Source organism: Bombina bombina, chromosome 2 (genome assembly GCF_027579735.1).
Source record: "Bombina bombina isolate aBomBom1 chromosome 2, aBomBom1.pri, whole genome shotgun sequence".
NCBI lineage: Eukaryota > Metazoa > Chordata > Amphibia > Anura > Bombinatoridae > Bombina > Bombina bombina.
Window position 1 is genome coordinate 519,127,905 of NC_069500.1, and position 27,898 is coordinate 519,155,802.

General features: G+C 38.1%; 2 gene segments (V, D, J or C); both read left to right on the forward strand.

Annotated features, from left to right (window-relative positions):
- Nucleotides 1-1,086: 1,086 nt before the first annotated feature.
- On the forward strand, nt 1,087-1,677 carry LOC128647146 (Ig heavy chain V region 914-like). The segment is given in 2 exon segments: nt 1,087-1,162; nt 1,271-1,677. Coding segments are annotated over 2 exon segments (453 nt in total).
- Nucleotides 1,678-17,888: 16,211 nt separating this feature from the next.
- On the forward strand, nt 17,889-27,194 carry LOC128649174 (Ig heavy chain V region 914-like; the record flags this gene model as incomplete). The annotated part of the segment is given in 3 exon segments: nt 17,889-17,934; nt 18,026-18,362; nt 27,158-27,194. Coding segments are annotated over 3 exon segments (420 nt in total), but the record flags the coding sequence as incomplete, so codon positions are not given.
- Nucleotides 27,195-27,898: the final 704 nt, after the last annotated feature.

The window sequence follows — 27,898 nt, forward strand, 5'->3', positions numbered from 1 at the left end:
ATTGTTCAGAGGAAGGCAGAGCTGTAAACACTGGTGATGGGACTATACTTAAGGGTGGTAAGTTGTATTTATTCTTAATGTGTCTAAGGACGGGGGAGACCCCAAAAATGTTAATACAATAAAGAAGTATCTTAGCTTAAATTCCGGAGAGTGCTTTCCTGCTTGTATTATATGCGCTTATTTTAAAGTGCACCCCGGACGCTGATTTACGGAGGAGTGTGATGGCTCACATTGGGACCTATATATATATTTATATAAATGTGTTGGTCCTTTAGAGTACACTCGTTTAAACAATCCACATCTACCTGGGTGAAAATATAAAACTTCACCTTTAATAAATTTGATTAAAATCTATAAGACCCAGATGTTTCGGTGTCTATACTGACACCGGTCTCAATGGTCATGTCACAAGCAGAGACAGATATGATGGCTTTTAGGCACAATGGCTCTAAATTCAACTGTTTTTTAATGGGATGAGAAGTGAAATTTACTATGAGTTATATTTAAACATATTTTTTTTTAATATTGTAAGTGCTCAAAACCTATTAGATTTGTGGAATTCTCTTTGAAATACATATACTACTAGAGACAAAGTAGACAATTTTGGGGGATACATAGATAAAATTAACATATATTTAAAGATAAATTAAACTTTTTAAATGTATTGTATGTTCACAGTATTGTGTTACATTTTCTTAATTTGTGTTTGTATATTTGTTAATTACAGTACGGGATTTGGGATTCACAAATTAGACTGGATTTTTAAATGCAAATTACTACAATATTATAACTACAGTATATAGCTTTGTAAATAGACATTTATATTTAATAGTAAGCATCCAACATCCTTTGTAAATATATGTGAAAGGAAGTTGAAAATATGACTGTTCATGAAGGGTAAAATGTTATTAATTGCACTGAAAGATTTAAAAGAATTACAATATATGCTATGTAATATTCTGCACACCCTGTATATATGTATTCAAAGAGCAATATGCAAATAATATAACCAAATTTCCTGTTTCTCTAACCTTCAAATAAAGAAAGGAAAGTGTTTCCTATGTTGGAGCAAACAATTATCTATATTTTCTATATTACATAAACATCTCAGCAGACATGAAAACACTTCTGGTGCTGTTCATATTACTGTCATATTTCTCAGGTAGGATATAAGTAGGTTAATAAATTATCATAAAATCATAAAAAATACTATTTTTATTAGTTAATCTGAAAATGTAACATAAATTATTTTTTAATCTTTTTTTTTCAGGGGTTCTTTCTGATGTTCAACTTCTGCAGTCAGATTCTGTGGTGATAAAGCCAGGAGGCTCTCACACAATTTCATGTACAGCCTCTGGATTCACTTTCAGCAGCTATGACATGAACTGGGTTAGACAGGCTCCTGGTAAAGGATTACAGTGGGTGGGTTATATCAGCAGCGGCGGGGGTACTATACAGTATGATGAATCAGTTAAAGGAAGATTTGTTATCTCCAGAGACAACAGTAAAAACATTTTACAACTTCAAATGAAAAATACAAAAACTGAAGACACTGCAATGTATTACTGTGCAAGAGACACAGTGACAAGGAGCTCACAGCACTGTGACAAAAAACTTGTCTGTTACTTCCTTGTTTTAGCAGTAGGGGCAGCAGAAGCACATTACATCCCCAATTAAAATGCAAATATCATACTTATATCATACTTAAGGTATCATTAAAAACTTTATAAGCATTGTACACATTAAGGGACATGCAAACAAACATGTTTCTTTCATGAATCAGACAGAGCATACTATTAAAAAAAAACTTTCTAATTTACTTCTTTTAGAACATTTTCCTAGTTTACTTGTTATCCTTTGTTGAAAAGCAGAAAGATAATTTCAGGGCCCTGCACGTGTTTGCAGCACAATATGGCATCAGTTTTAGAACAATGTTATATCCAAAGCAAGAGAAAGACTCTGTTAAAAACTCCTTTTTATTTTCATATAGGAACATAAATAATTATTCCAACATTGTTTCTTAAAAGCAGGTGGGAGGATTAACGCATTTCGGCTAGCTTAGCCTTAATCATAGACAATTTAAACCATTACCAGCTCAAAAGATACATAGGGTGACTATTACTCTCATTGGCTCCTGAGGTTCAATAGTGTGGCCAATCCTGAACGATAAAGCAGGCCCACTCAAATTAATAAAGTCACAAACGAATATGTATGACTCTAGAGCACTCAGTATTAACATGCCAAGTCTATTTTTTATTTAAAATTGTTATTATTCATCCTCAAGGGCTATGTATGTTATAACCATGTTTAATCCTTAATTTAAACAATGTTTGTGGTCATAGCCACTAGATGTCGCTATTATGCAACCTAAACTGGAGACAACATGTTGATTCCTTGTGTTCAAGTTTTAGATAGATATACAGAATACAATCTTGCAAATTAAACAACTTGACTTAATAGACACTAAATCAGATACTTATGTATACATATATGGATGCTGGATAGTGATAAACATTCAATATTAGACATTTCTAAGCTGCTTATTACATATTGGATAACTACAAAGCTTTTATTGTTAATCTTATTTTGTTATTTTGTTATCATTTTCACCTTTCCAGTGGAGGCAGCATTAGCGTTTAACAGAATTACCACTAAACACTGGGCACACATAATTAATGGACATGTCAAAAAAATTGGTAATGGGAGATACATAGAACTTGCTGTACTTTCAAAACCTTACACTACATGTAATTCCTTTTGAAATGGCATTTAAAACATTTTTGATGGTTATTATTGCCAAAAGTTGATAATATCTGTATTGATATTCAGTCCTAGAGGTTGTCTGGTCTTTAATGTAACAATTCAGAAGGTCTCCTTTTTAAAGAGATCTCTATTCCTATCCCCTACCCTAGGTCTTCTATGTACCAACTCTATTACCATCCAGGAAAAGAAAGTAGTTGTTTGATTATGTTCAGAGATAAAGTGTTTTGAAACCCCTGTAGCATTTTTGCCATTGCCTATATCATTCAGGGGCTCACGTATACGCACCCTCACTTCACTTGAGGTGCATCCTACATATTGTAGGTTACATCTAGTGCACCTAATAAAGTAAATGGCATGATCCAACCTACAGTTTGTAAAAAACGTTTAAATAAATACTCTTTGTGTGACATAGGATTGAAAGGTCTTACCTACAGCTTTGTAATTACAAGCCTTGCAGGCTCATGTCCCACGCTGAAAGTGTCCCTTACAAGTAAGCCAACTATTCAATGGCTTAGAACACTTTATTGCTGATGGTGAGATAATGTTTCCTATCGTTACATTCCACCTGGAGACACAGTCACAACCTTTCTTAACCAAATCCTTAAATTCTTCATCTTCTAGCAATATTGGCAGATTTTTACGCACTATCTGGCAAATGGAATGGTAATGGGTACTATACGTTGCAATAAAGAGAAGTCTGCATTTGTGGTTACGTTTTGTTTGTGGAATTGTTCAACAATTCCTTCCTATCCAAATCCTTAACTTCATTAAATGCTTTCTGTAGAACATGTGAATTAAAGCCCTTGAGCAAGAACTTCTTTCAAAGCTTATCACTTTCACGCATAAAGCTGTCATCATCTGAGCAATTTCGTCTTAGACGTAAAAATTTACCTTTTGTAATTCTATAACCCATATGTTGTGGGTGGCAGATCCTTGCATGAAGAAAGGTGTTAGAAGCTATTGGTTTGCTAAATAATGATGTTAATATCCTGCCATCTTTAGGTACACCTGTTAGTAATACGTCCAGGTATGTCAAAATTAAATGTGAATAGTAGACCTACATCATTTTCTATTAGGTATGATACAAAGTTTTCTCCTGATTTTTCAGACTCAACCCATATGAATAACAGGTCATCTATGTACCTTTTGTGTCCACATAGTTTTAATGCAGGAAACCCATTGTTCAAAAGTAAAAACCCCTAAGTATTGGGACAGAAGTTATCCTACACAATTCCACGCCACATGTCAATCTAAGAAGTGTGGGGTATCTATACTGATAAACTCTGATCTAAATTTTAAGGAAGATGAATTACTATTGGTTAAGGCTGGACAATATATTATTGTCAAAGGTAGAATCCATGATACACATGTAATAATAGGTAACATATATGCCCCTAATAATTCTCAAGCCCTCTTCTTGTCCAAGATAGGGAAATTGTTAACTACATGGAGAAAATCTTGTTTATTCATAGGGGGTGATTTTAATTTGGTAATCAATACAGATGTAGATAAATCATTGGACTCGCAAGCGATACCTTCACGAAACTTCAAAAAACTCATGTTTGATTTTATCCTGAACCACAATTTGGTTGACAGCTGGAGATACTAGAACCCAAAAGTATGAGATTATACATTTTACTCTACGTCACATAATGTATACTCCGGGATAGACTATACCCTTGTTAGTCACATTATGTCCCCATTGATAATGGCTTCAGATATTTTACCTGCAACTTGGTCTGATCATAACATTGTGTTGACAAAATTATCAGGTTTAATTGACGCCTCTAGAAGTAGAAGTTGGACTCTAAATAAAACATTGTTTAGGGACAAACTATTCACACAGACTCTACAGACAGAAGTAGCCCAATTTTTAGCAACAAACCACAACTCTGTGTCCAATCCCATGCATATTTGGGGGGAACTTAAGGCATTTACAAGGGGTATCCTGATAAAAGAATATAATAATCAGAATAGGAGTTATTTACAAGAAGTTCAGCAACTTAAACAGGAAATCACGCACCTCCAGTATCAGCACCAAATAACATATGATAAAGGGACACTTAGATTATTAAAAGATAAAAAAATATTCTCTTGACAAGCTGTTAACAACTGAGGCAGCTAGGTCTTTAAACTTGTCGATACCCAATATTTCATGCAGGCCAATAAACCTGATATAATGCTAGCTCATAAACTGAAAGAAATATCTAGAGTAACATCTGTGCCACAAATCCAGAAACTGGATGGACAAGTTTCTAACTGTCCCCAGTTCATTGCGGACACTTTTGCTCATTATTACCAAAAGCTATATGCTCTCTCCCTCTCACAACAATCCCTCCAAGCTAGACATGGAAACAGCTGACTTTTTACAACAATGTAATTTACCTAAAATTGCTATAGAGGATCTGGATAAACTAAATTCACACATAACTACTCAGGAAGTGAAACAGGCAATCCGCAATCTAAAGACTGGCAGAGCACCTGGTCTGGATCGGTATTACGGCATATTTTATAACACTCTTCTACAAGATATTAGCCCCATTTAGCTACCATATTTAATCATATCCTGGAGGGAGGAGATATCCCCACAGAACTCTTAGAGGCCCGTATATCACTGCTACCAAAACCTGGTAAAAGCAAACAACACTGTAAAAATTATAGGCCCATCTCTTTAATTAATCTGGACATCAAGTTATTTACCAAGATTTTAGCTACTAGGCTCAATGATATACTGCCAAATTTTATCCATCCGGATCAGGTGGGATTTATTCATAATAGAGAGGCCCCTGACAATGTATGGAAAATTATAGACTTGATAGACTTATCCTCAAAACAAAACATGCCTTCTCTGTTTCTTTCATTGGACGCAGAGAAGGCATTTGACCGGGTAAACTGGGGTTACCTAGACTCAGTGTTGAAAACTATTGGATTTGCGGCTTATTTCTGTGCAGAAATTTCCTCAATCTACTCTAGTCCATCCACATTCATCAAAATAGCGGGCTATAAATCTACACCTATAAAAATCCTTAACGGAACTAGACAGGGATGTCCGCTATCGCCATTATTATTTGCCTTATGTATCGAACCTCTAGCAGCTAGTATTAGGCAAAATGTGGACATCTCTGGGATTAGAATACATACTCGGGAGCATAAGATTAGCCTATTCATGGATGATGTTATTCTCTCAGTCACCATACCTATGATTTCTCTCTCCCTGATATATTCGACTATTAATAAGTTTGCAGTTTACAACAATGATAAATGTGAGGCACTTAGTATAAACCTTCCGGAACACACTAAAAAACTAAAAACTGAATTTCGACTTTAAATGGTCAGATAAGGGTATGAGATATTTGGGTATCACTATACCCAGCAATTTGGATCTCTTATATAAACTCAACTATACACCCCTATTCACACACATTAAAAATTTGATATCTAGATGGAATAAGCTTAATATATCCCTTTATGGTAGATTGACTACAATTAATATGACAGTTCTGCCCAAGATTTTTTATTTGTTCCGTTCACTGCCTGTGAATGTTCCCATTTCAATTTTACAGAAAATCCAAAAGGACTTAATAGCATTTATTTGGAAATATCAAAGGGCTAGAGTTAACAAACAAGCCCCCACTAGACATAGAAACATAGAAACATAGATATTGATGCCAGATAAGAGCCATAGGCCCAGCAAGTCTGCCCGACCTTACCTAACAGTATAAACTTATCTAGATCGGAGGATATCCTTATGCTTGTCCCATGCATTTTTAAAGTCCCCCACAGTGTTTGTTGCTACTACCTCTTGAGGAAGTTTATTACATAAATCAATCACTCTTTCTGTAAAGAAGTGCTTCCTTAAATTACTCCTGAATCTGCTACCCTTTAGCTTGAGCTCATGACCCCTTGTTCTTGAATTTTCCATTTTATGTAAAATACCCACAGCCTCAGTTTTACTAAACCCTTTAATGTACTTGAAAGTTGCTATCATATCACCTCTTTCCTTTCTCTCCTCTAAGCTATACATATTTAGGTCATTGAGCCTATCCTGGTAAGTTTTATTTTTTAGACCATGTACCATTTTGGTAGCCCTCCTTTGCACATATTCAAGTTTGTTAATATCCTTCTGAAGATATGACCTCCAGAACTGCACACAATATTCAAGATGAGGCCTAACTAATGATCTATAAAGTGGCATAACAACCTTACTATTTCTGCTGCAAAAACCTCTACCAATACATCCAAGCATTCTGCTAGCCTTACTCGCTGCATTACTACATTGTTTACTAAGTTTTAAATCATCTGAAATAATAATTCCCAAGTCCTGTTCCTCATCTGTAACAGTCAGTAAAGTGTCATTGAGTCTGTAATTAACATTTGGATTTTTCTTCCCTAAATGCATTATTTTACACTTTTCTGTGTTAAACTTTAGATCCCAGTCGTTTGTCCAATCCTCCAATTGTTGTATATCACTTCTCATTTTGTCTACCCCCCCCCTGGAACATCCACTCTGTTACAAATTTTTGTATCATCTGCAAAGAGACATACTTTCCCCTGTAGCCCTTTGCTGATATCGCAGATAAATATGTTAAACAAAACAGGCCCCAGAACTGACCCCTGAGGAACACCACTAGTAACAGCCCCCTCTGCTGAATGAACTCCATTTACTAAGACACTTTGTTTTCTGTCCTCAAGCCAGCATTCCACCCAGTTCACAATTTTTGTACTAGACCAAGGAGATACAGTTTGTGAATTAGTTTATTGTGTGGGACAGTGTCAAATGCTTTGCTGAAATCTAGATATGCTACATCAACTGCTCCACCCTTGTCTAATACTTTTGTTACATAATCAAAGAAGTCAATTAGATTAGTCTGACATGATCTCCCTGAAGTAAAAACATGCTGATTTTGGTCCTCTAAATTGTTTGTCTTTAAGTAAGTCATAATTCTTTCTTTTAAGAGGCTTTCCATTAATTTCCCTACTACTGAAGTTAAACTAACTGGCCTGTAGTTGCCAGATTCTTCTCTACTGCCCTTTTTATGAAGAGGTATTACATTTGCTATTCTCCAATCATCTGGGACAGCTCCTGTTAATAGTGACTGATTAAACAGATCAGTTAATGGGACAGTTAGCACTGATCGAAGTTCTTTTAAAACCCTTGGATAAATATTATCAGGACCCACTGCCTTTTTAACATTTATTTTTGATAATGCTAACAAAACCTCATCCTCTATAAAAAGATTACTATTAAGCTTGTTTCTATTTTTCGTAGCATCCCTTAATGTAGACATTGTATCTTCACAATCTTTTGTGAAAACAGAACAGAAGTAATCATCAACTGATTTCAATTTTACTATTTCTTTTTTTTTTTTTTGTTAAATTTTTATTGAGGATTGGATGTTACATATACAGTCATGAAATAACGAATGTACAGATTCAGAAATAAAGTAAAACATGTCAAAATTAACTGTCATAGGTAAAATTGCCGTGTGTATGTAAACAATACAAATTTAACGCACATTCAAAAACCAAATTTTTAGTATGATATCATACTATATCTCTTTATACATCAAGATTAGATAGGTAATTACCCCATATTGCTATAAAATGGCCACTCTTGGACCATGGACCACCTTATGAGAGTAAAAAGAGGGGTATGAGGGAAAAAGAGAAGAGGGGCCACTTTTGGGCCCAATATCTAAAATGAAATAGTATAATGAGTAGGGAACCATCATTAGCAATAGTTTAGGCAGGTCAACTAGAGCAGGGTGGAAGCGTAAATAGCACTGGGAAGTGAAAGCCACACCACATTGTCCTAAGAGCCCATCTGATTATGCAATCTTAAGTGCAGGTAGGCTAGGACATATGGCTTTTCTAAGTCTATATGTATATAGACCACTACAACATCGGTGGGGGATGTGAGTAATCAGGGTATCCTTCAATTTTATAAGCAGGCAATAGTCTACTAATGTGAAAATAGTGGTATTTTAAATATGTCTGTGGTGCGCCGCCCCGGCCGCCGGCAGCACGCCACCAAGACAACACGAGATGGAATAACCTCTTAAGAGAAAGCTAAGGCCTACCTAATAATACACTGAGGTATATGCCCAATTAGCCTGTAAAGGATGACCTGGGGCCAATTGATATATAGAATGAAAGGTTTACACAGATTTCCCCAAACAGCCTAACATTTTTAAATTTGGGTATACAATGTATTTCTCAAATGTGGAGATTCAAACATTAATATAGGTAGAACAAACAAAGTTAAGACATCTAGTCCCAAAAAATCTAATTCATCTATTTGGCCAGAGGAGTCACTTGATTGCAAACTTATCCCGGTGATCTATAGCAAACATTAACTTCAGAACAGAACTGATTTAACCCTTGCAGGCACATATATTAAGACAGTCAAAATAGCATATTAGCAAGCACTTTAGAGCAGAACTGATTTAACCCTAGTAGGCACATGTATTAAGATAGTAAAAAAAGCCTATTAGTAAGCACTTTAAAGCAGAACTGATTTAACCCTGGTAGGCACATATATTAGGATAGTAAAAAAAAAACAAAAACAAACATATTAGCAGATAAAGTTCTTCTATAACTAGTAATATTAGATATGACACATAATCATCATATAAACAATAATAATGTAGTGTACATTCTGGCTCACTCTAACAGGAATGTCTCTCAGCAATATTAATAGCTCACCGTAGCGGTATTCTAATTTTATAATCTCAGTCCTGAGGCATGAAATAGTCTTTGTTTCCTGCCTAACCCACTCCGCACCGATCGTCTTGGGTGCCAGAGAGTGCATCTATAGTACCTTGTCCTGTGTAAAAGATTTGCCGGCCCCCGGGGCTCAATGTGGCCAGAAGGATCTGTCTCTCAGGGGAATAGCCTGGTTCCGCTCCCAGTCTGACCCCCATATCAACAAAAGTTGCCGGTCCACAGCGGGTGACAGTTACAAAGTGTAGACATGAGAGCTCCAGTTCTGTAAATAAGCAAGTAAGATCAACCCCTCTGACTATGTAAGAGGGCTCCGGTATTGGGGATTCAAAAGAAATCTTCCTCTCGGAAGCAACGGTAGCCATCCCAGAGTTGTTTGAAAATGAGAGGTGATCCTGTGGTGGATCCGAGAGAGTCTCTGGTTCCCCTGTAGACTCAGACAGTATCAGTATGTGAGTGGCCACCGGCAAAGCAAGAGTGTCAGGTAGGGCTCCTGTTAGTGTGGGTCTCTTAACCTGGGGTGCCGGAACATCAGTAGCGCTATCACCAACTACCCTCAAGCAGTCCACCTGGGCAGAAGGATAGGGGGCTTCTCCACTAGGCAGGTCTGCTGTTGGGGGGGAGATCCCTTACTGTGCGGCCCGTTGTCGCCAGATGAGTACTCGAACCATGCTGCAGGGTCACAAGCAGCCTGCATAGCTCCTCTTCCAGACTCTTAAAGTGATTGGTCAGAAGTCAGGTAATCCGTCGCTCCCATCTGTTAAGTCCATCCATTTCAAAATAGGGAGTATTAGTATGCAGCTTTGGGAGGTATTTCCAAGTTCAGTATTAAAGTAGATGGTTCCCTCTATTCAGAAATTTATCCTGTTACAGGATACCGTAACCCCAGAGTTTGGGGGGGGTTAGAATGCGGCAGCCCCAGACCTATGCTTCCCGGTTCCCACAGACTGTATGGCTTTAAGTCGACATGCTGCATTTACACAGCAAGACGCAAAATGGCTTCCATGCTGTGAGAAAGTCCGTCACATAGCTGTCTCAAAGAGCATAGGCGGGAGCACAGTCGGATCTCCAATTTTGAGGATCTATCAGCTTCCAGATATAGAGAGCTCTTAGAAATATATAGAATATTATATATTGCTGCTGCTAAACTGTAAAAAAAACTCCTCAAACCTCTGGAGCTTCACAGAGACGTGTCCTGCCACTTTGAGAGTAGGCTCCGCCCCCCAATTTTACTATTTCTACCTTATTTTTTCTTCTTTCACTGATATATCTAAAGAATGTTTTGTCCCCATGTTTTACTGACTGTGCTATCTTCTCTTCTGCATGAGCTTTAACCTTCCTAATTAACTGCTTAGTCTTTTTTTGTTGGAGTCTCCATATTTTCATATCATCATCTGCTTGTGTGTGTCTGTAATTTTTATAAGCTATCTTTTTTGTCTTTACAGCATGTACTACTTCTTTGGAAAACCAAATTGGTTTCCGCTTTCTTTTACTTTTACAGACATGTCTAATACAGTGTGCGGTTGCATCTAAAATGGCACCTTTCACAAATTCCCACTGTTCTTGAACCCCTGTAATAAGAGTTTTCCCTTTTAAATAGTTTTTTAGGTATTCTCCCATTAATTAAAAATCTGCCATCCTAAAGTCTAAAACTTTTGTTTTAGTCTGGGTGGACAGTTCCTGCACATGAATACTAAACCAAACAGATTGATGATCACTGGATCCTAAGTTCTCACCTACAGACACATCTGAAACTGTATCACTGTTTGTAAGTATTAGATCTAATATAGCTTCCTTACGAGTTGGTTCCTTGACTAATTGCTCAAGTGATTCCCCTAGCAGAGATTCAAGAATATACCTGCTTCTAGCTGATCTAGCAGAAGGAATCTTCCAGTCTATATCTAGCAAATTAAAGTCCCCCAGTACTATAACCTTACCCTTCATGGTCATTTTGGTTATTTCTTCTAATAACAGATTGTCCAGCTTTTCATCCTGCAATGGAGGCCTATATACAACCCCTATTCTAAAAACATTTTTATCTCTAATTTCCAAAGTCACCCAAATACTTTCCACCTCATCATTTGTTCCTACAATTTCAGTAACCTTTATATTTTCATTTACATACAGAGCAACTCCTCCACCTTTCTTTCCTACTCTGTTCTTTTTAAATAACCTGTATCCAGGTATGGCTATGTCCCAGTCATGCAAATCATTGTAACATGTTTCTGTTATAGCTACTAAATCCAAGTTGTCCCTAGTCATTATTGAAATGAGTTCAGGAAATTTATTTCCTAAGCTGCGAGCATTTGTGCTCATGGCATGAAGAATTTTTCTACTAGAATTTCTAGAATTGTTACTTGGACTAAAAGATTTGGCATGCTGTGGGTGGCAGGTGGATATATTAATGCTACCCCCCTTTATTAGTTTAAATGATTTTTAATAAAGCATTTGAACTCCTCTCCCAGATACTCTGTTCCTTTAACATCCAAATGCAAGCCATCTCTCCTAAATAACCTAGTATCTTTCCAAACAGAGCTATAATGGCCAATAAAACCAAATCCTTGTTCCCTGCACCACTTATCTAACCAAGAATTAAATGTTGTTATCCGCTCCATCTTTCCTGCTTCCTGGCCATACACAGGTAAAAAAGCAGAAAATGATAGAGTTGATGACACATTCTCTAAATGATTACCTAGGTCACAAAACTCTTTCTGAACAGCAGCAACATGATTACTAGCCATATCATTTGTTCCTAAATGAACAATCACATCTAACTCACTTCCCTTTCCTGCTGCCTTAACAATTCTCAAAATACGATTCTTATCCCTGTGAGCAGTAGCTCCTGGAAGACATCTAACCTCCCTTGCTTCTCCTTTACTTTCACCTAAATACACATTCCTCAAAATAGAGTCACCCACTAACAGTCTTTTCCTCAAAAACACATCTGCAGTTCTTTCCTGTGTTATGTTACCTGGAGAATCAGGTACCAATAGATTTAAATGACCTGTTACAGCTTCAGAGGGCTCACAAACAGCAATCTCCTCATCACAAGTGTGTTCGGCGAGAGCAGTATAGGAGTTTTGCAATGGCAGAGGATGTGGGCAATGCTTCTGGTCTACTGTTCTAATTCTTCCAGAGCCTACAGTGATCCATCTGTCTCTCCTTGCTGATTTCTGGGGTAGAGGGGCTTCTTTCTGAGGCAGCTTTGTAGAGGTAACAGGTATGTTACTTACCATAGCTTGAAGTTTAGCTATTTCTTCCCTTAAGAGGGAAAACTGCTTAGAAACAGGACAGCCCCTAAATCTCGAAAAAGTTCAAAACACCCATTGCACTGTATCTGAGACATTTTAAACTATGCAACACTTTAACAATAAGAAAAATATAAGTATTCTTTACTACTGAATAACCCTGAATAACTCCTGCAATAAATCAAATATCCTTATTTATTTGATCCTGAAATAACTCAAATATCCTTATTTATTTGATCCTTTTTTAGCTTTATTCCTTTGCTTAGAAGCAGAGCTAAATGTTTAGCAGAGCTAAACAGATCTCTTTAAATACCCTCAGAAAGATAGGGTGGGTCCCTCCTAATTGCTCACCTATGCAAACAATCTAATTGTTATCTAATTGCAATACTAAAAACCAGAATACAAAAGAATGTAAATTAACTCAAACCTTTAACTATTCAATTTCTGTAGTAAAACTAATTCACAGTTCAGGTCTACCACCTTTCTGAAATAACTCAAATATCCTTATTTATTTGATCCTTTTTTAACTTGATTCCTTTGCTAAGAAGCAGAGCTAAATGACATAAGACAGGAAAAGGGATGGGGCTCCCAGATTTAATTCCTTACTTCTACGCGGCCAGAACAGCACAATCCTCCTTGTGGCATAATCAATTAGATAAGATTCAATGGGTCCAAATTGAATCAGATATGATGATTATATATCCCATTTATAAACTGTTCTGGACCACAAAAACTGATAGACCCCTATAACTGGAGATCTTTTGTCACCATTTCACATACCTTGACATTGTGGGAATCCCTGACAGTCAAATACTCCTTGATCCAGAAGGGGTCAAAGGCGACCCCCTTAGTAACTTTTCTACTAACTACGACCAAGTCACACAGGAGAAGTGGGCGAATAAAGGTTTATATCGTATTGCAAACGCTCTGATAGGTACCAAGCTGCTAACCTTTCATCAATATGTTGAACTCAATAGGCAGGAGCGATCTAACTGGTTTCACTCCCTCCAACTGAGAGCTAGAGTAAATAAAGTCATGGGCAATTATAGACTAACTACTAGCTCTTATTTTGCGTATTTGCTTAGCTCCTGGACGCACACAAGGTGTTTTTTCTAAATTATATATTCAGTTTAATATCCCTTCTAAATGAAGTAAATTACCGTTTATGATAAAATGGGAATCAGATTTTAATTTTAATTGGTCAGCAGAAAAATGGTGTGATACACTGAGGTCTGGTACCTCTTTTTCAATATGTGCTCATCTAAAGGAAAATTTTATTAAAGTAGCTTTTCGATGGTATTTCCATCCTTCTAGAATACATAATAGGGAGCATGCTAACACTAATAATCTGTGTGGCTGCGCCGAGAAGGGTACATATCCCCATATGCGGTGGCATTGCTGTCATGTATCTAATATATGGTCCCAAACTTCGGCTCTTTTGAGTGAAATTCTAGATAGGCAAATTAATTTATCCCCTACTCAGGCACTATTACACAAGTCTCTTCCAGACCTAAACCCTAAAGCAAATAAATTAGTGGCTATCATTTGTACTATAACTAAATTAAGCATAGCAAGGTACTGGAAGACTGTGATCCCAACATATTCAATAATTATGAACAAGATTGATTTCTATTATCAGATGAGTACCGCCTCTGCAGATATAATAGGTAACAAATAGCAATTTCTTTCAATCTGGGAACCTTGAATTATGTATATTGAGGGTAGGAATAGAAAGCAGGTCAATGGAGCACTTGATTAAAATCAGTTAAGGTTTGTGAGGTGGGTTGCATCCTCTGCCTCCTCTGCTCCCGTCCAGCTTGTCTGGGCAGGTCATATCACACTTCCTTTTCCCCTTCCTATGGGTCGAATCCCATATTTCTCGAGGCAGGGGGTGAGCCTTTAAGATAGTTTACTGATATATACACAGATATCTTCTAGGTTGGGCCCCATATTGGATTGGTAGGGGGTTTTCCTTTCCTTTCTTTTCTTGTCTCAAAATGATTGTCTTGAAATAAATGTCACGCTAATATGCTACTCGTTTGCACTGTATAAACTCTGTTCTCAAGCGAGATAGAGGGATGAATTATAGAGAATGTAAATTTGATGGAAATAATTATTTGTGAATTCTTTGTAATTGGAAAATTCAATAAAATTGTATGCTTTGTCTAAATCATGAATGTCTAATTATGATTTTCCTGCCCCTTTAAATACATATTAACTTAATTCGTTTTTTGCCTTGTCAGATGAAAAATATTAAACACCCTGCCTAAAAAGTGGAAGTATAACTTTTTGATTTCTGCAGATCTCACATTGGCTGCTTGACTTAAATGAGCTTTAATGAATCGATTCCAAAGTCTTACCCTACAAACTGTAAGAAAATAATGAAAGACTGTTTTTAAAATGTTGTAAATGTATATATCATTTTATCAACTCTTGTTATGAACATAATTGGGTTGATCACAATGATACATCTACAAAAATCCTCATAGAATTTAATAATTAATTTTGTAAAAAATAAAAGATTCTCAACTATTACGTTTGAAAAATGTATTTTACAAAATAACAAAGGTTTTCTGGGTGGTTTAATATTTGCTTACTACTTTCATATGTTCTGGAGTATCAGTTAAAGGGACATAATACTCATATGCTAAATCACTTGAAACTGATGCAGTATAACTGTAAAAAGCTGACAGGAAAATATCACCTGAGCATCTCTATGTAAAAAATGAAGATATTTTACCTCACAATCTCCTCAGCTCAGCAGAGTACGTTCTGTGTAAAAAGTTATACTCAGCTGCAGCCAGCTGCAGGTAAAAATTAAAAAAAAATGAAGAAATGAACAGCAGCCAATCAGCATCAGCAGTGCTGAGGTCATGAACTCTTAGTGTGATCTCATGAGATTTGACTTAACTCTCATGAGATTTCATAGTAAGCTTCCTTTACCTGATTGGTGAAATAATATGAGAGTGCACGATGCTCAGCCCCTAAGATGTCCCAGGACAGACACAGTAAAATGCTGCTTAGAAATCCTTTACAATGGGAGGTGGCTACTGAAGAACTTTTGAGGTAAAATATCTTTCTTTTTTACATAGAGTTGTTCAGGAGATATTTTCTAGTCAGCTTTTTACAGCTATGCTGCATCACTTTCAAGTGTTTAAACATTTGGGTATTATGGCCCTTTAACTTTAAAATGAGGCAGTAAAAATATTAGCATAAGAATTTTTTTGTTTTACATAAATGTGTGGCAAGGGCATAACTACAGGGAACTCAGAGGTATAATTTGAGACAATACCAACACCTCTAAGGGTCTCCTCTGGTAGTAGTAAAGTCTATGGATCACCTTTAAAATATAGTGACAGTGTTTTCAAGATGTCCACCACAGTATTGCTGTACAGCAAACCTATCCACAAAATTTGTATATAAAGAATGCACAAATCCTCTAGCATATACTAATCAAAGGATGACTTACATTCATGAAGAAGCAACTCCTTTTTTTACTATGTGACTGACAGCTCAGGTTTTTCTGATTGCTCACAGCCAGAAAGTGCGCTGTTGAAATGGGAGCCCAGCAACAGCCTTTACCCTGGTGTCAGCAAGGTCTAATTATGTCCCTGATGTGTGGTTTAATTTTTGCATGGATTTGTTTCAATAGGTACAAACTTTTATACATTTAGGGCTAGATTACGAGTATAGGTGCTATTTATCGCTCCCGCTCATACGTTAACTCTGCTAGATGTAAAGTAGCGCACGTATTACAAGTTGAAAGTAAACATTTTTTAACAAGCGCTAACCCAACGCACACAAAAAGCCAACGTTTGAATGCTGTGATCATGTTAACGTATTCCCCCATAGACTTCGATTGTGCACGAAAAGTAGAAGAAAAAAACTTACTCATGCATAAACCTGTTTTTTCAAGTGCCCTAATCCGACATGAAATATGAATATTTTTACATTCCAATGTACTTCACAAAGAAGATGCCGCAGCATTGTTCGGAGGAAGGCAGAGCTGTAAACACTGGTGATGGGACTATATTTAAGGGTGGTAAGTTGTATTTATTCTTAATGTGTCTGAGGATGGGGGAGACCCCAAAAACGTTAATACAATAAAGAAGTATCTTAGCTTAAATTCCGGAGAGTGCTTTCCTGCTTGTATTATATGCGCTTATTTTAAAGTGCACCCCGGATGCTGATTTACGGAGGAGTGTGCTGGGCTCACATTGAGACCTATATATATATATATATATATTTATTTATTTATATAAATGTGTTGGTCCTTTAGAGTGCACTTGTTTAAACAATTCATATCTACCAGGGTGCTAAAACATGAGAAAATGTAAATAGTGGAGATAGACACAGCACTCCCTTTTTTTCGAAAATATAAAACTTCACCTTTAATAAATTTGATTAAAATCCATAAGACCCAGGTGTTTCGGTGTCTATACTGACACCGGTCTCAATGGTCATGTCACAAGCAGAGACAGATATGATGGACAATGGCTGTAAATTCAACTGTTATCTATTGGGATGAGAAGTGAAATTTACTATGAGTTATATTTAAACGTATTTTTTTTAATATTGTAAGTGCTCAAAACCTATTAGAGATGTGGTATTCTCTATGAAATACATATACTACTAGAGACAAAGTAGACAATTTTGGGGGATACATAGATAAAATTAACATATATTTAAAGATAAATTAAACTTTTTAAATGTATTGTATGCTCACAGTATTGTGTTACATTTTCTTAATTTGTGTTTGTATATTTGTTAATTACAGTACGGGATTTGGGATTCACAAATTAGACTGAATTTTTAAATGCAAATTACTACAATATTATAATACAGTATATAGCTTTGTATATAGACATTAATAGTATGCGCCCAAAATCCTTTGTAAATAAATGAAAGGAAGTTGAGAATATGACTGTTCATGAAGGGTAAAATGTTATTAATTGCACTGAAAGATTGCAAAGAATTGCTATATATGCTATGTAATAGTCTGCACACCCTGTATATATGTATTCAAAGAACAATATGCAAATAATATAACCAAATGTCCTGTTTCTCTAACCTTCAAATAAAGAAAGGGAAGTGTTTCCTATGTTGGAGCAAACAAAACTATATTTTACATATTACATAAACATCTCAGCAGACATGAAAACACTTCTGGTGCTGTTCATATTACTGTCATATTTCTCAGGTAGGATATAAGTAGGTTAATAAATTATCATACAATCATAACAAATACTATTTTTATTAGTTAATCTGAAAATGAAATTTTTTTCTTTCAGGGGTTCTTTCTAATGTCCAACTTCTGCAGTCAGATTCTGTGGTGATAAAGCCAGGAGGCTCTCACACAATTTCATGTACAGCCTCTGGATTCACTTTCAGCAGCTATAACATGAACTGGGTTAGACAGGCTCCTAGTAAAGGATTACAGTGGGTAGCTGAAATTAGCAGCAGCGGGGGTTCTACATGGTATGATGAATCTGTTAAAGGAAGATTTATTATCTCCAGAGACAACAGTAAAAACATTTTACAACTTCAAATGAAAGATACAAAAACTGAAGACACTGCAATGTATTACTGTGCAAGATACACAGTGACAAGCAAAGTGTATCGACTAAACTAGGAGAGGAACAGCTTAAGGGAGATTGACTTTACTGACTGGGAAGGTTATAGGGGGTTGGGGGCTAGGTGTAGCCCCTTCCTTTGAATAGCACAGCTATAGTAGGACAATAGAAGAAGGGATGGGCAGTGTAGATAAGCTGCAACTAGCTGATCCTGAATAGGCTAGCACAGGGATTGGCCAGGAGGGGGAGAGGGGGTATGAACAGGAGTTGAGGGGATTAACTGCCTATAAAGATGATTGCACAATGCTTGGAGCTCACAATAATTATTTTCTTTTTTCAGAGCAGAGCAGTTTTCTTTGTTGCAGAAATGGCTCCAAGGAACAGGATAATTGCTAAGAAATTTGGAAAGAACTTTGGATACTGAAGTCTCATTCATTGTTACATTTCTAGCTGGTAATGTATAAATAGGTTCTACAGCTTAAAGCTGTGATTTAATAGTGTATTTTATATCTATAATTTAATATCAAATAGATCATTGTATCCTATATAAATTCATGCTAGCATTGATTCAATTTACCACTGTAGAAAGGGTTTTTGTTTTTAATACTCATAAGCTATTTTAGTTACTGGTAAAAGTTTTGAAATTGATTGTGGCCAGATCAAACTCATTATGCTGTACTTGTTGATATATTGAATTGTTAATAAGGTATAAAATGCTCTGGTTGATTATTTAGTCAGTGTTTTTACAAGTTTGTTTAAAATTAGGAGCCAGTAATAATATTTAGGAGCCAGGCATATCTTCTGGAGCCAGACAGTTAGATTTGTATATAGATATATGGATAATAACCCTTTAGGAAAAAATTCTAGAAGCCAGTGGCTCTCAGGCTCCTGGGTTTGTTGAGCCCTAATTTAAGTCATATATAACTATTTTGGTTAGATAGCTAAATTATACCTCCTGGAAATTATAGTAGCTTTAATATTTGCTAGCTATATGTTAAATAAGCCATATTCCAAATTCGTTAAGGTTACTGGCTAATCATAAATTGTTCCATCTAGTAACATTAAAAGGTGATATTTTATAGTTAAGTCATTTTGAGGTAAAGTCATTTCCTAATAATAACGTGACCATATCCAGGATACAGGCGATTTAATTGAATATTAATTAATCTAATTAACCTTACTTTATATTATAATTTTATTATGGTAATAATCAATTTATATATATGGTCATAACCAATAGTCTATTTACTGCATACATATAATCACTGTTTTTATAAAAACAACCTGTTCAGAAATAAGCAAATATTTTAATTTGGGATTAAATATTGATATTTGATAGTAATCTTGTTGTCATTAATTGCTAAATATCTCAATAGTGTGATTTTGGAGTGTGCTTCTGGAATTATATAACAATTTTCTGGGGTGCACTGCTAAGATTCTACTATATGAATTAGGGTATTGCTGACAATAATTTTGTTTTTGTTATTAATATTCATAATCCATAAATAATCTCATTGGGAGGGCACTCCTAAACTGTACTCATATTTATTGAATACACAGCTGAAATATTCTATTAAGCAAAATATCTAATGGAGGGGAGAGAACGGGGGTTTAAAGGATAAGGATACAGAACAATCTGATCAGGAATATGATGCAGATGATGAAGTCTCAGCAACAAGGTTGCTGCCGTTATCTAGGCATTTAAAGACAAAATTAGTGGAAAACGCTGAGAAGGCCCTGAATGGGTTATAGGTTTTGCTTTCTATGCACAGACAAAAGGGATGATGAGGTATTTGCATTTGATCGCTGATTGTTACATGGCATATGGGGGGTTCTTTCAAATTCCCAGAAGTTTTGAGAGAAAAACTATTGAAGGAGGTAGCCTTAGGAAGGATGGCAGGCCCCCTTTAATGACAAACAGCTAAAGAATTTGATTAAATCATCTTTGGGAGTGGTTACCAAAAAAGAGGCCGGTAAATTCTGAATGATTCAGCAATTATCCTACCCTAAGGGTCAGTCAGTAAATGATGCATCAGTATCCTACCAGCATTTGACCAGGCAGTAAATTTGGTTAGGTTGGCAGGCTGGGTCCTGATTTAGCAAAAGTTGATATAGAATCTGCATTCAGATTACTACCTATAAAGTCAAAAAATTTTGTTTTGATGGGATGCAAATTTGAGGGCAAGTTTTAGATTGACAAATATCTGCCTATGGGGTGTGCTATATCTTGTGTGGATTTTGAAATGTCCAGCACTTTTGCATTGGCTGGTAGAGAGAAGGGCAGGTTAGAGTAGTATCATGCATTACCTTGATTACTTCATGGTAGTAGGTAGAAAGGGTACAGGAGAATGTAATAGAGTTCTTAATGTACTGCTGAAAATGTTTGTAGAGATGGGGGTTCCAGTGGCAGATGACAAATCAGAGGGTCCCTGTTCTAAGTTATTCTTTCTAGGCATTTAGAGTTATTCAGTAATCCCCATTGCAGATTGCCCCAAGATAAGGTTGTGAAGATAAGGGAGGCCATATGGCAGGTGATTTATAAAAGAAGGTATCACTTGGAATATGCAGAAATTACTGAGGCGGTTACATTTTGCATGCAGGGTGATTCCAGTGGAATCATTAAAAGAAGGTTGGAAGTGAGTACCAGAGGGGTTGTAAAGCCTAGTCACATGATTTGACTGAACAGTCAATTAAAAGGGGATTTAAAAGTATGAGATCATTTCCTAAGTAGTTTTAATGGCATCAGGATTTGGGAGCAGAAGGTGACAGCCAATGAAATCTGGTTATATACAGATGCTGCAGGAAGTGCAGGGTTTGGGGCTTATTTGGATGGCAGAAGATGCGCGGGTAAGTGGCCGCAGGCTTGGCATGAGAAGGGTTGGTGTTACTTGAATCTTTCCCAATTGTGACAGCGATAGAACTATGGGGGAAAGAATTGGCTAACAAAAGCATTTTGTTCCAGTCTGACATAGAGGAGTTGTAATTGTATTAAATAACCTATCAGCATCTTCCCCTCAGGCCATAGCATTCATGCAGCCTCTAGTTTTAAAATGTTTAGAGCAATAATATAAAGTTATAAACACATACCAGCAGTTAAGAATGTCGTAGCTGATGCTTTATCAAGGTTTAAATGGGAGGCCTTTAGGAAGCTCGCACCCAATGCGGCGCAGAAAGGTAAGGATTGCCCCATTTATCTTTGGCAGATTGGGAACAATTAGAGGTAATCAATGGTTTGGTCAGACAATCATTGACAACACGGACATGGACTGCATATAATAAGTATTGTTAATACTTTGTTGGTCGCACTCAGACACTCTACGATTGCATTGCACTCATGCAGGTAATACTTCAAATTATATAACTTGTAGTTCAGATGCAGGTGATACTCCAAACTGTGTAACAGTATAAGTGCAAATATGCTCATGTGTGATCCACTGTTGAATAGAGAGCATTAAACTCCTGACTTAAGGTATAAATAGTATGGACAGTAAAAAACCAGTATCTAAGCATATAAAGATTACCTGGTGTCCGTTGTGTGTCTCTTCATGGGTGATAAGAAAATACCTTATGTCCGTTGTGTGTCTCTCCGTGGATGATGAGGCTCCTTGTGTTCGGAAATAGAGACACTCCTCAGTCTCTTGTGAGAAAAGCTTAAATACTGATAAGAAGATCCGTTACAAGGAAAAAACAAACAGCCGCAAACATTGCAAATAAAGGCCGACTTTATTGAAAGTCAAGGTGAAGCCCAGGTACATACAAGCTCGGGAGGGAGCACAAAAAATGAAACGTCTGACGCGTTTCCTGCCTGGAGGCACTTCGTCCGACGCGTTTCCTGCCCTGACGAAGTGCCTCCGGGCAGGAAACGCGTCGGACGTTTCATTTTTTGTGCTCCCTCCCGAGCTTGTATGTACCTGGGCTTCACCTTGACTTTCAATAAAGTCGGCCTTTATTTGCAATGTTTGCGGCTGTTTGTTTTTTCCTTGTAACGGATCTTCTTATCAGTATATAATAAGTATTGGAAGGATTGGTAAGGGGTAAAAAAAGGATATTTTTGGACAATTTGGTATAACCTAGGCACACAGGTATCAAGAAAGGCAACTTAAGCACTGTAATGGCAGGAATCTCCTTCTTTGCGCAGCTGTTGGAGGAAGTGGATGTGACAAAAAAGATTCCTGGTTAGGAAAAGGGTTAGAGGTTGGTCAGTGGAGAGATTGGAAATCTTAGAAAAAATTTTAAGCAAGGTTTGTACTGCTGGTTTTGAGAATACAAATTTTGCGACGATATTTATGCTGGCTTTGGGGAAGCATTGAGGATGGAATTCCTGTAGAATCAGGACTAATATTCATATGAAGATCAGACAGATAGGGAAGGGAAAGGGGCTTGGATAACTTCTAAAGCAACGGGGGTAAATATGTCCTGTTTCACATGTGAGAGGCTATTTAGGTGTGGCCCCTGCTAAGGGCGTCATGTTCTTTAGGCAAAAGAATGGTAGTAGTTTAACCAGGTTCCAGTTCAAAAGGGTTTTTTCATTAGTAGTGGAGAAGCTAGGATAGAAAAGCAGCTTTAGACAGTTGGTTTGTTGTTTACGTTGTGGTGATAATGTGTTTGGTGTGTCCATTTCAGGTAGAGCCACAAGATTATGGATAATCGGACACTCCTATGTGCACTGGGCAGCTTCACACACAGCTGCAACCAGGCAGGGAGCAAACTTAGGTTTTAGTTCTAAAGAAGCAGGAATTAGGTGGATTGGGAAGAGAGGGATGAAATGAAACCAGTTATTGGGGACAGCACAGATCTCTACGAGAAAGTGGGGTCTACCCGATATCTTAATTATACACCTGGGTGGGAACGACATAGGTTTGGTTCCTTCAATTGAGCTACAGAAGCAGGTAAAATAAGTATTCAGCTGGTTCAAGCTAAAATGGGTGGGGACTGAACTAGTCTGCTCTCTGTCTTGGAGGGATAGTGTCACACAGGAAGGATGGACATTGAGTGGTGGTCTGCCGATAAAAATAACATGCTCGCCTGCTCTTCAAACCTTGTGTTATTTGCTATGTCTTACAACTTCTTAGTCACGTGGGGCCGCCTATTTCTTTACAATGCTGGTGCCTTGATCTGTATGATCGGACAAGAGTAGGAAAAAGGTAAACCAGGCTGTTATGATCTGTTATGATCCAACAAGGGTAGTAAAAAGGTAAATCAGGCTGTTATGATCTGTTATGATCCGACAAGAGTAGGAAAAAGGTAAACCAGGCTGTTATGATCTGACAAGAGTAGGAAAAATGTAAACCAGGCTGTTATGATCTGTTATGATCCGACAAGAGTAGGAAAAGGTAAACCAGGCTGTTATGATCTGTTATGATCCAACAAGAGTAGGAAAAATGTAAACCAGGCTGTTATGATCTGTTATGATCCGACAAGAGTAGGAAAAGGTAAACCAGGCTGTTATGATCTGTTATGATCCAACAAGAGTAGGAAAAAGGTAAATCAGGCTGTTATGATCTGTTATGATCCGACAAGAGTAGGAAAAGGTAAACCAGGCTGTTATGATCTGTTATGATCCGACAAGAGTAGGAAAAGGTAAACCAGGCTGTTATGATCTGTTATGATCCGACAAGAGTAGGAAAAATGTAAACCAGGCTGTTATGATCTGTTATGATCCGACAAGAGTAGGAAAAGGTAAACGAGGCTGTTATGATCTGTTATGATCCGACAAGAGTAGGAAAAATGTAAACCAGGCTATTATGATCTGTTCTGAGGTCTGAGATCTGAGGGCCATCGTAAAGACCCTTACAAGGTAAGAAAAGGTCACTAGGTGTGCTTTGGTTGGCGGCAAGAGGGTCCTCTTTTGGTGGCGGGAAGTGGGCGTCCTGGCACTTGGGTAATGCAGTAATGGGGGGAGGTGTGTAGGGTACGGGGGCGGGGTATTGGTCTGTCGGTCAAACCCACAAGCCCTCCTAGTCTGCAGACCTTTCGGCCCATTACTAGCAAATTGACGCCCCTGAGTTGTGCGCGGTCACGCTCCTTGGTTACGTGGGGACGCCCAGTTCTCTCGTCATGCTGTTGCATGAATTGTGTTATCAATTCAAATCCAAATTGGATTAAGGATATGTTATTATCCTAGTAGTTGAGGATCGCTCATTTTTCATAATTTAGATTTGAATTTAATAAATGTGACCTTTTCTAACGCCAAATCTGTGTCTGTCATTATTGGTATATGAAAATTGGGTAAAAGGGGTTACCGAACTAAAGGTAAAGTGGGAGCATTTGGGTAGCAGGTACCTGTGAAGATAGTTAAAGTGTAAATCCCTTAAGAGCTCCCAGCACTGTGACAAAAACTTGTATGCCGCTTCCTTGTTTTGGCAGTGGGGGCAGCAGGAGCACATTACATTCCCAATTATATATGTATCATACTTATATCATACTTAAGGTATCATTAAAGACTGTATAAGCATTGTACACATTAAGGGACATGCAAACAAACATGTTTCTTTCATGATTCAGACAGAGCATACTATTTTAAAAAAAAAACTTTCTAATTTACTTCTTTTATCAAATTTTCTTAGTTTACTTGTTAGCCTTTGTTGAAAAGCAGAAAGATAAGTTCAGGGCCCTGCACATGTTTGCAGCACGATATGGCATCAGTTTCACAATAATGTGATATCCAAAGCAAGAGAAAGGCTCTGTTAAAAACTCCTTTTTTATTTTTATATAGGAACATAAACAATTATTCCAACATTGTTTCTTAAAAGCAAATGTAGCGTAATGACCTGCAGGCAGGCAGACTAACGCATTTCGGCTAGCCTAGCCTTAATCATAGGCAATTTAAACCCTTACCAGCTCAAAAGATACATAGGGTGACTATTACTCTCATTGGCTCCTGCGGTTCAATAGTGTGGCCAATCCTGAACGATAAAGAAGGGCCACTCAAATCAATAAAGTCACAAACGAATATGTATGACTCTAAAGCACTCGGTATTAACATGCCAACTCTATTTTTTATTTAAAATTGTTATTATTCATCCTCAAGGGCTATGTGTCAGGGTTTTTTCCCTGTTGTTTGCCATGTGCTGCTGGCAGCCATTTTACTCACCTCTCTTCCTGACTATGGTGCATTGTGGGGGATGCAGCTCATTTCCTACACTTCCTTTTATGGCCAAACTGGTGTGCATCATCCATGTGAGACAGGATGCAGTCTCAGAATTGTGATGTCATCACTTATTATTTAAAGGGCCTCTGTTCAGTATGCTTTGCCTTTATGTTGTCTCAGACCTGTTTGTGAGAGTTCCTGTGTATTATCTGGCTGCCTGACATCCTTCCTAGTTCCTGATCCCTGGCTTGTTCCTGACTCTGCACTTTTCCTTGTTCCTGATTCCGGCTCGTCTGACTATTCGCTTTGGCTCCTGATTCGTCTCGTCTGACTACCAGCTCTGGTTTTGACTCCTGGCTTGTTATTTGACTTGTGGACTTTTTATTATTTTTTGCTATTAATAAAGGTGTGATTACTTTTGCACTTCTTGTCTCCGTCTGATTCCTAGCACCCTGACATTACGCAAAGGCCATGAATCCTGATGGTGCTAATAATCCACCTTTACCTGCCATCATTTCCAGGATGGATGAACAGGATCACCGCTTGGATCAATTTGCACTAACCCTGCAAACCCTGCTGACTCGCACTGCGCATTTGGACAAAAGTGTCCCGCAAGTTATGGCTGCTCCTGTTTCCGCTGCTGCACCTATGCCTACCAGGAGCATGTCCGGTTCTGCACCTCTACCTCAGCGATATGGAGGCGATCCTATTCTGTGCAGAGGGTTTTTTAACCAGGTGGGCATTTACTTTGAGATGTTACCTCAGGCGTTTCCCTCTGACAGAGCTAAGGTGGGATTTCTCATCTCGTTACTCTCTGACACAGCTCTTGCCTGGGCTAATCCCTTGTGGGAGACTAATAAACCTGTGATTTCAAACTACCGTGAATTTGTGGCCTCCTTTTGAAGGGTATTTGATGTTCTGACTCGCTCCTCCTCTGCTGCTAAACGACTCATCCATTCAGCAAGGTACAAGATCTGTTGCTCAGTATGCTATTGAGTGCCGTATGCTTGCCGCAGAGGTAGGTTGGAACAATGAAGCCCTTGTTGCCGCCTTCTTTCATGGGCTCTCTGATGCGATTAAAGATGAAGTTGCTGCCAGAGGTTTACCAGAGGATCTCGAGGCATTGGTATCTTTTTTAATTCTAATTGACATCAGACTCAGAGAGAGGCCCTCTTTCAAGGAGCGCTGGCAGAAGCCTCCTGTTCCGTTTTCTCCTACGTGTTCGTTCCTCCCATGCCTCCTGGTCCCAAGTCACCAGGTACTGCTGAGCCAATGCAGTTGGGATTCACACGTCTCTCCACGGCGGTGAGGGCCTTTAGGAGGAGGGAGGGGCTCTGCCTCTATTGTGGGTTACAGGGCCACCTTTTGAAGTCTTGTCCTACACGGCCGGGACACGCTCACACCTAAGGTCCTGTTGGGGACAGACCTTGGGTGGTTTATCCTCGTCCCCGGAACTGCTTAAGGAGAAACTTTTTGTCACGATTATCCTTTTCTGGGTGGACTCCTCCATAGTCACTCAGGCTCTTGTTGACTCCGGTGCTGCGAGCTATTTCATTGACAGTGCTTTTGTATCAAAGCACTCCATTCCTGTTTTGCCTCGGTCCGTTCTGCTTGCTATTGAGGCCATTGATGATAGGCCCCTTCAGCCCGCACTCGTTACTCACTAAACTGCTCTGTTGTCCATGGCTGTTGGGGCTCTCCATTTTGAAACCCTCCAGTTCCAGGTGATAAACTCTCTGCATTTTCCGGTTGTTCTGGGTTATCCCTGGCTCCAAAAGCACAATCTCAGTCTCGACTGGCGCAGGTCCGAAATTTTGTTGTGGTCCCCACAATGTATTTCCACTTGTCTTCGGAAACCAGTTAAAGTCTTGTGCACTTATTTGGTATCTCAATTGCCAGAGGAGTACCGAGAGTTCCTAGACATGTTTGACAAGATGTGTGCCAGTACGTTGCCTCCTCACCGGTCTTTCGATTGTGCCATAGACCTGCAACCCGGAGCCATTCCTCCTCGGGCTGGGTGTACCCTCTGTCTGTAAAGAGAATGATCCACTCCATTGGTCACCTACTGCCATTAAGGTCTTTTATAGTCTTAAGACTGCCTTTGCTGCCGCTCCAGTTCTGGCTCATCCTAACCCTGTCCTGCCTTTCGTTCTTGAGGATGATGCGTCTGAGACTGGAGTAGGTGCCCTCTTGTTTCAACGTCCTACGCCTGACGGTTCCTTGTATCCATGTGGTTTTTTCTCTAAGAAATTGTCTCCAACGGAGTACAATTATGAAATTGGCGACAGGGAATTACTGGCCATAATTTTGGCACTCAAGGAATGGAGGCATCTTCTTGAGGGTACTAACATGCCAGTGCTCATTCTTACTGGCCACAAGAATTTAACTTATCTATCTGAAGCAAAACGTTTGTCGCCCCGACAGGCCAGATGGGCGCTATTTTTGTCTCGGTTTAATTATGTGGTTTCCTACCTGCCTGGTAGTAAGAATGTTAGGGCTGA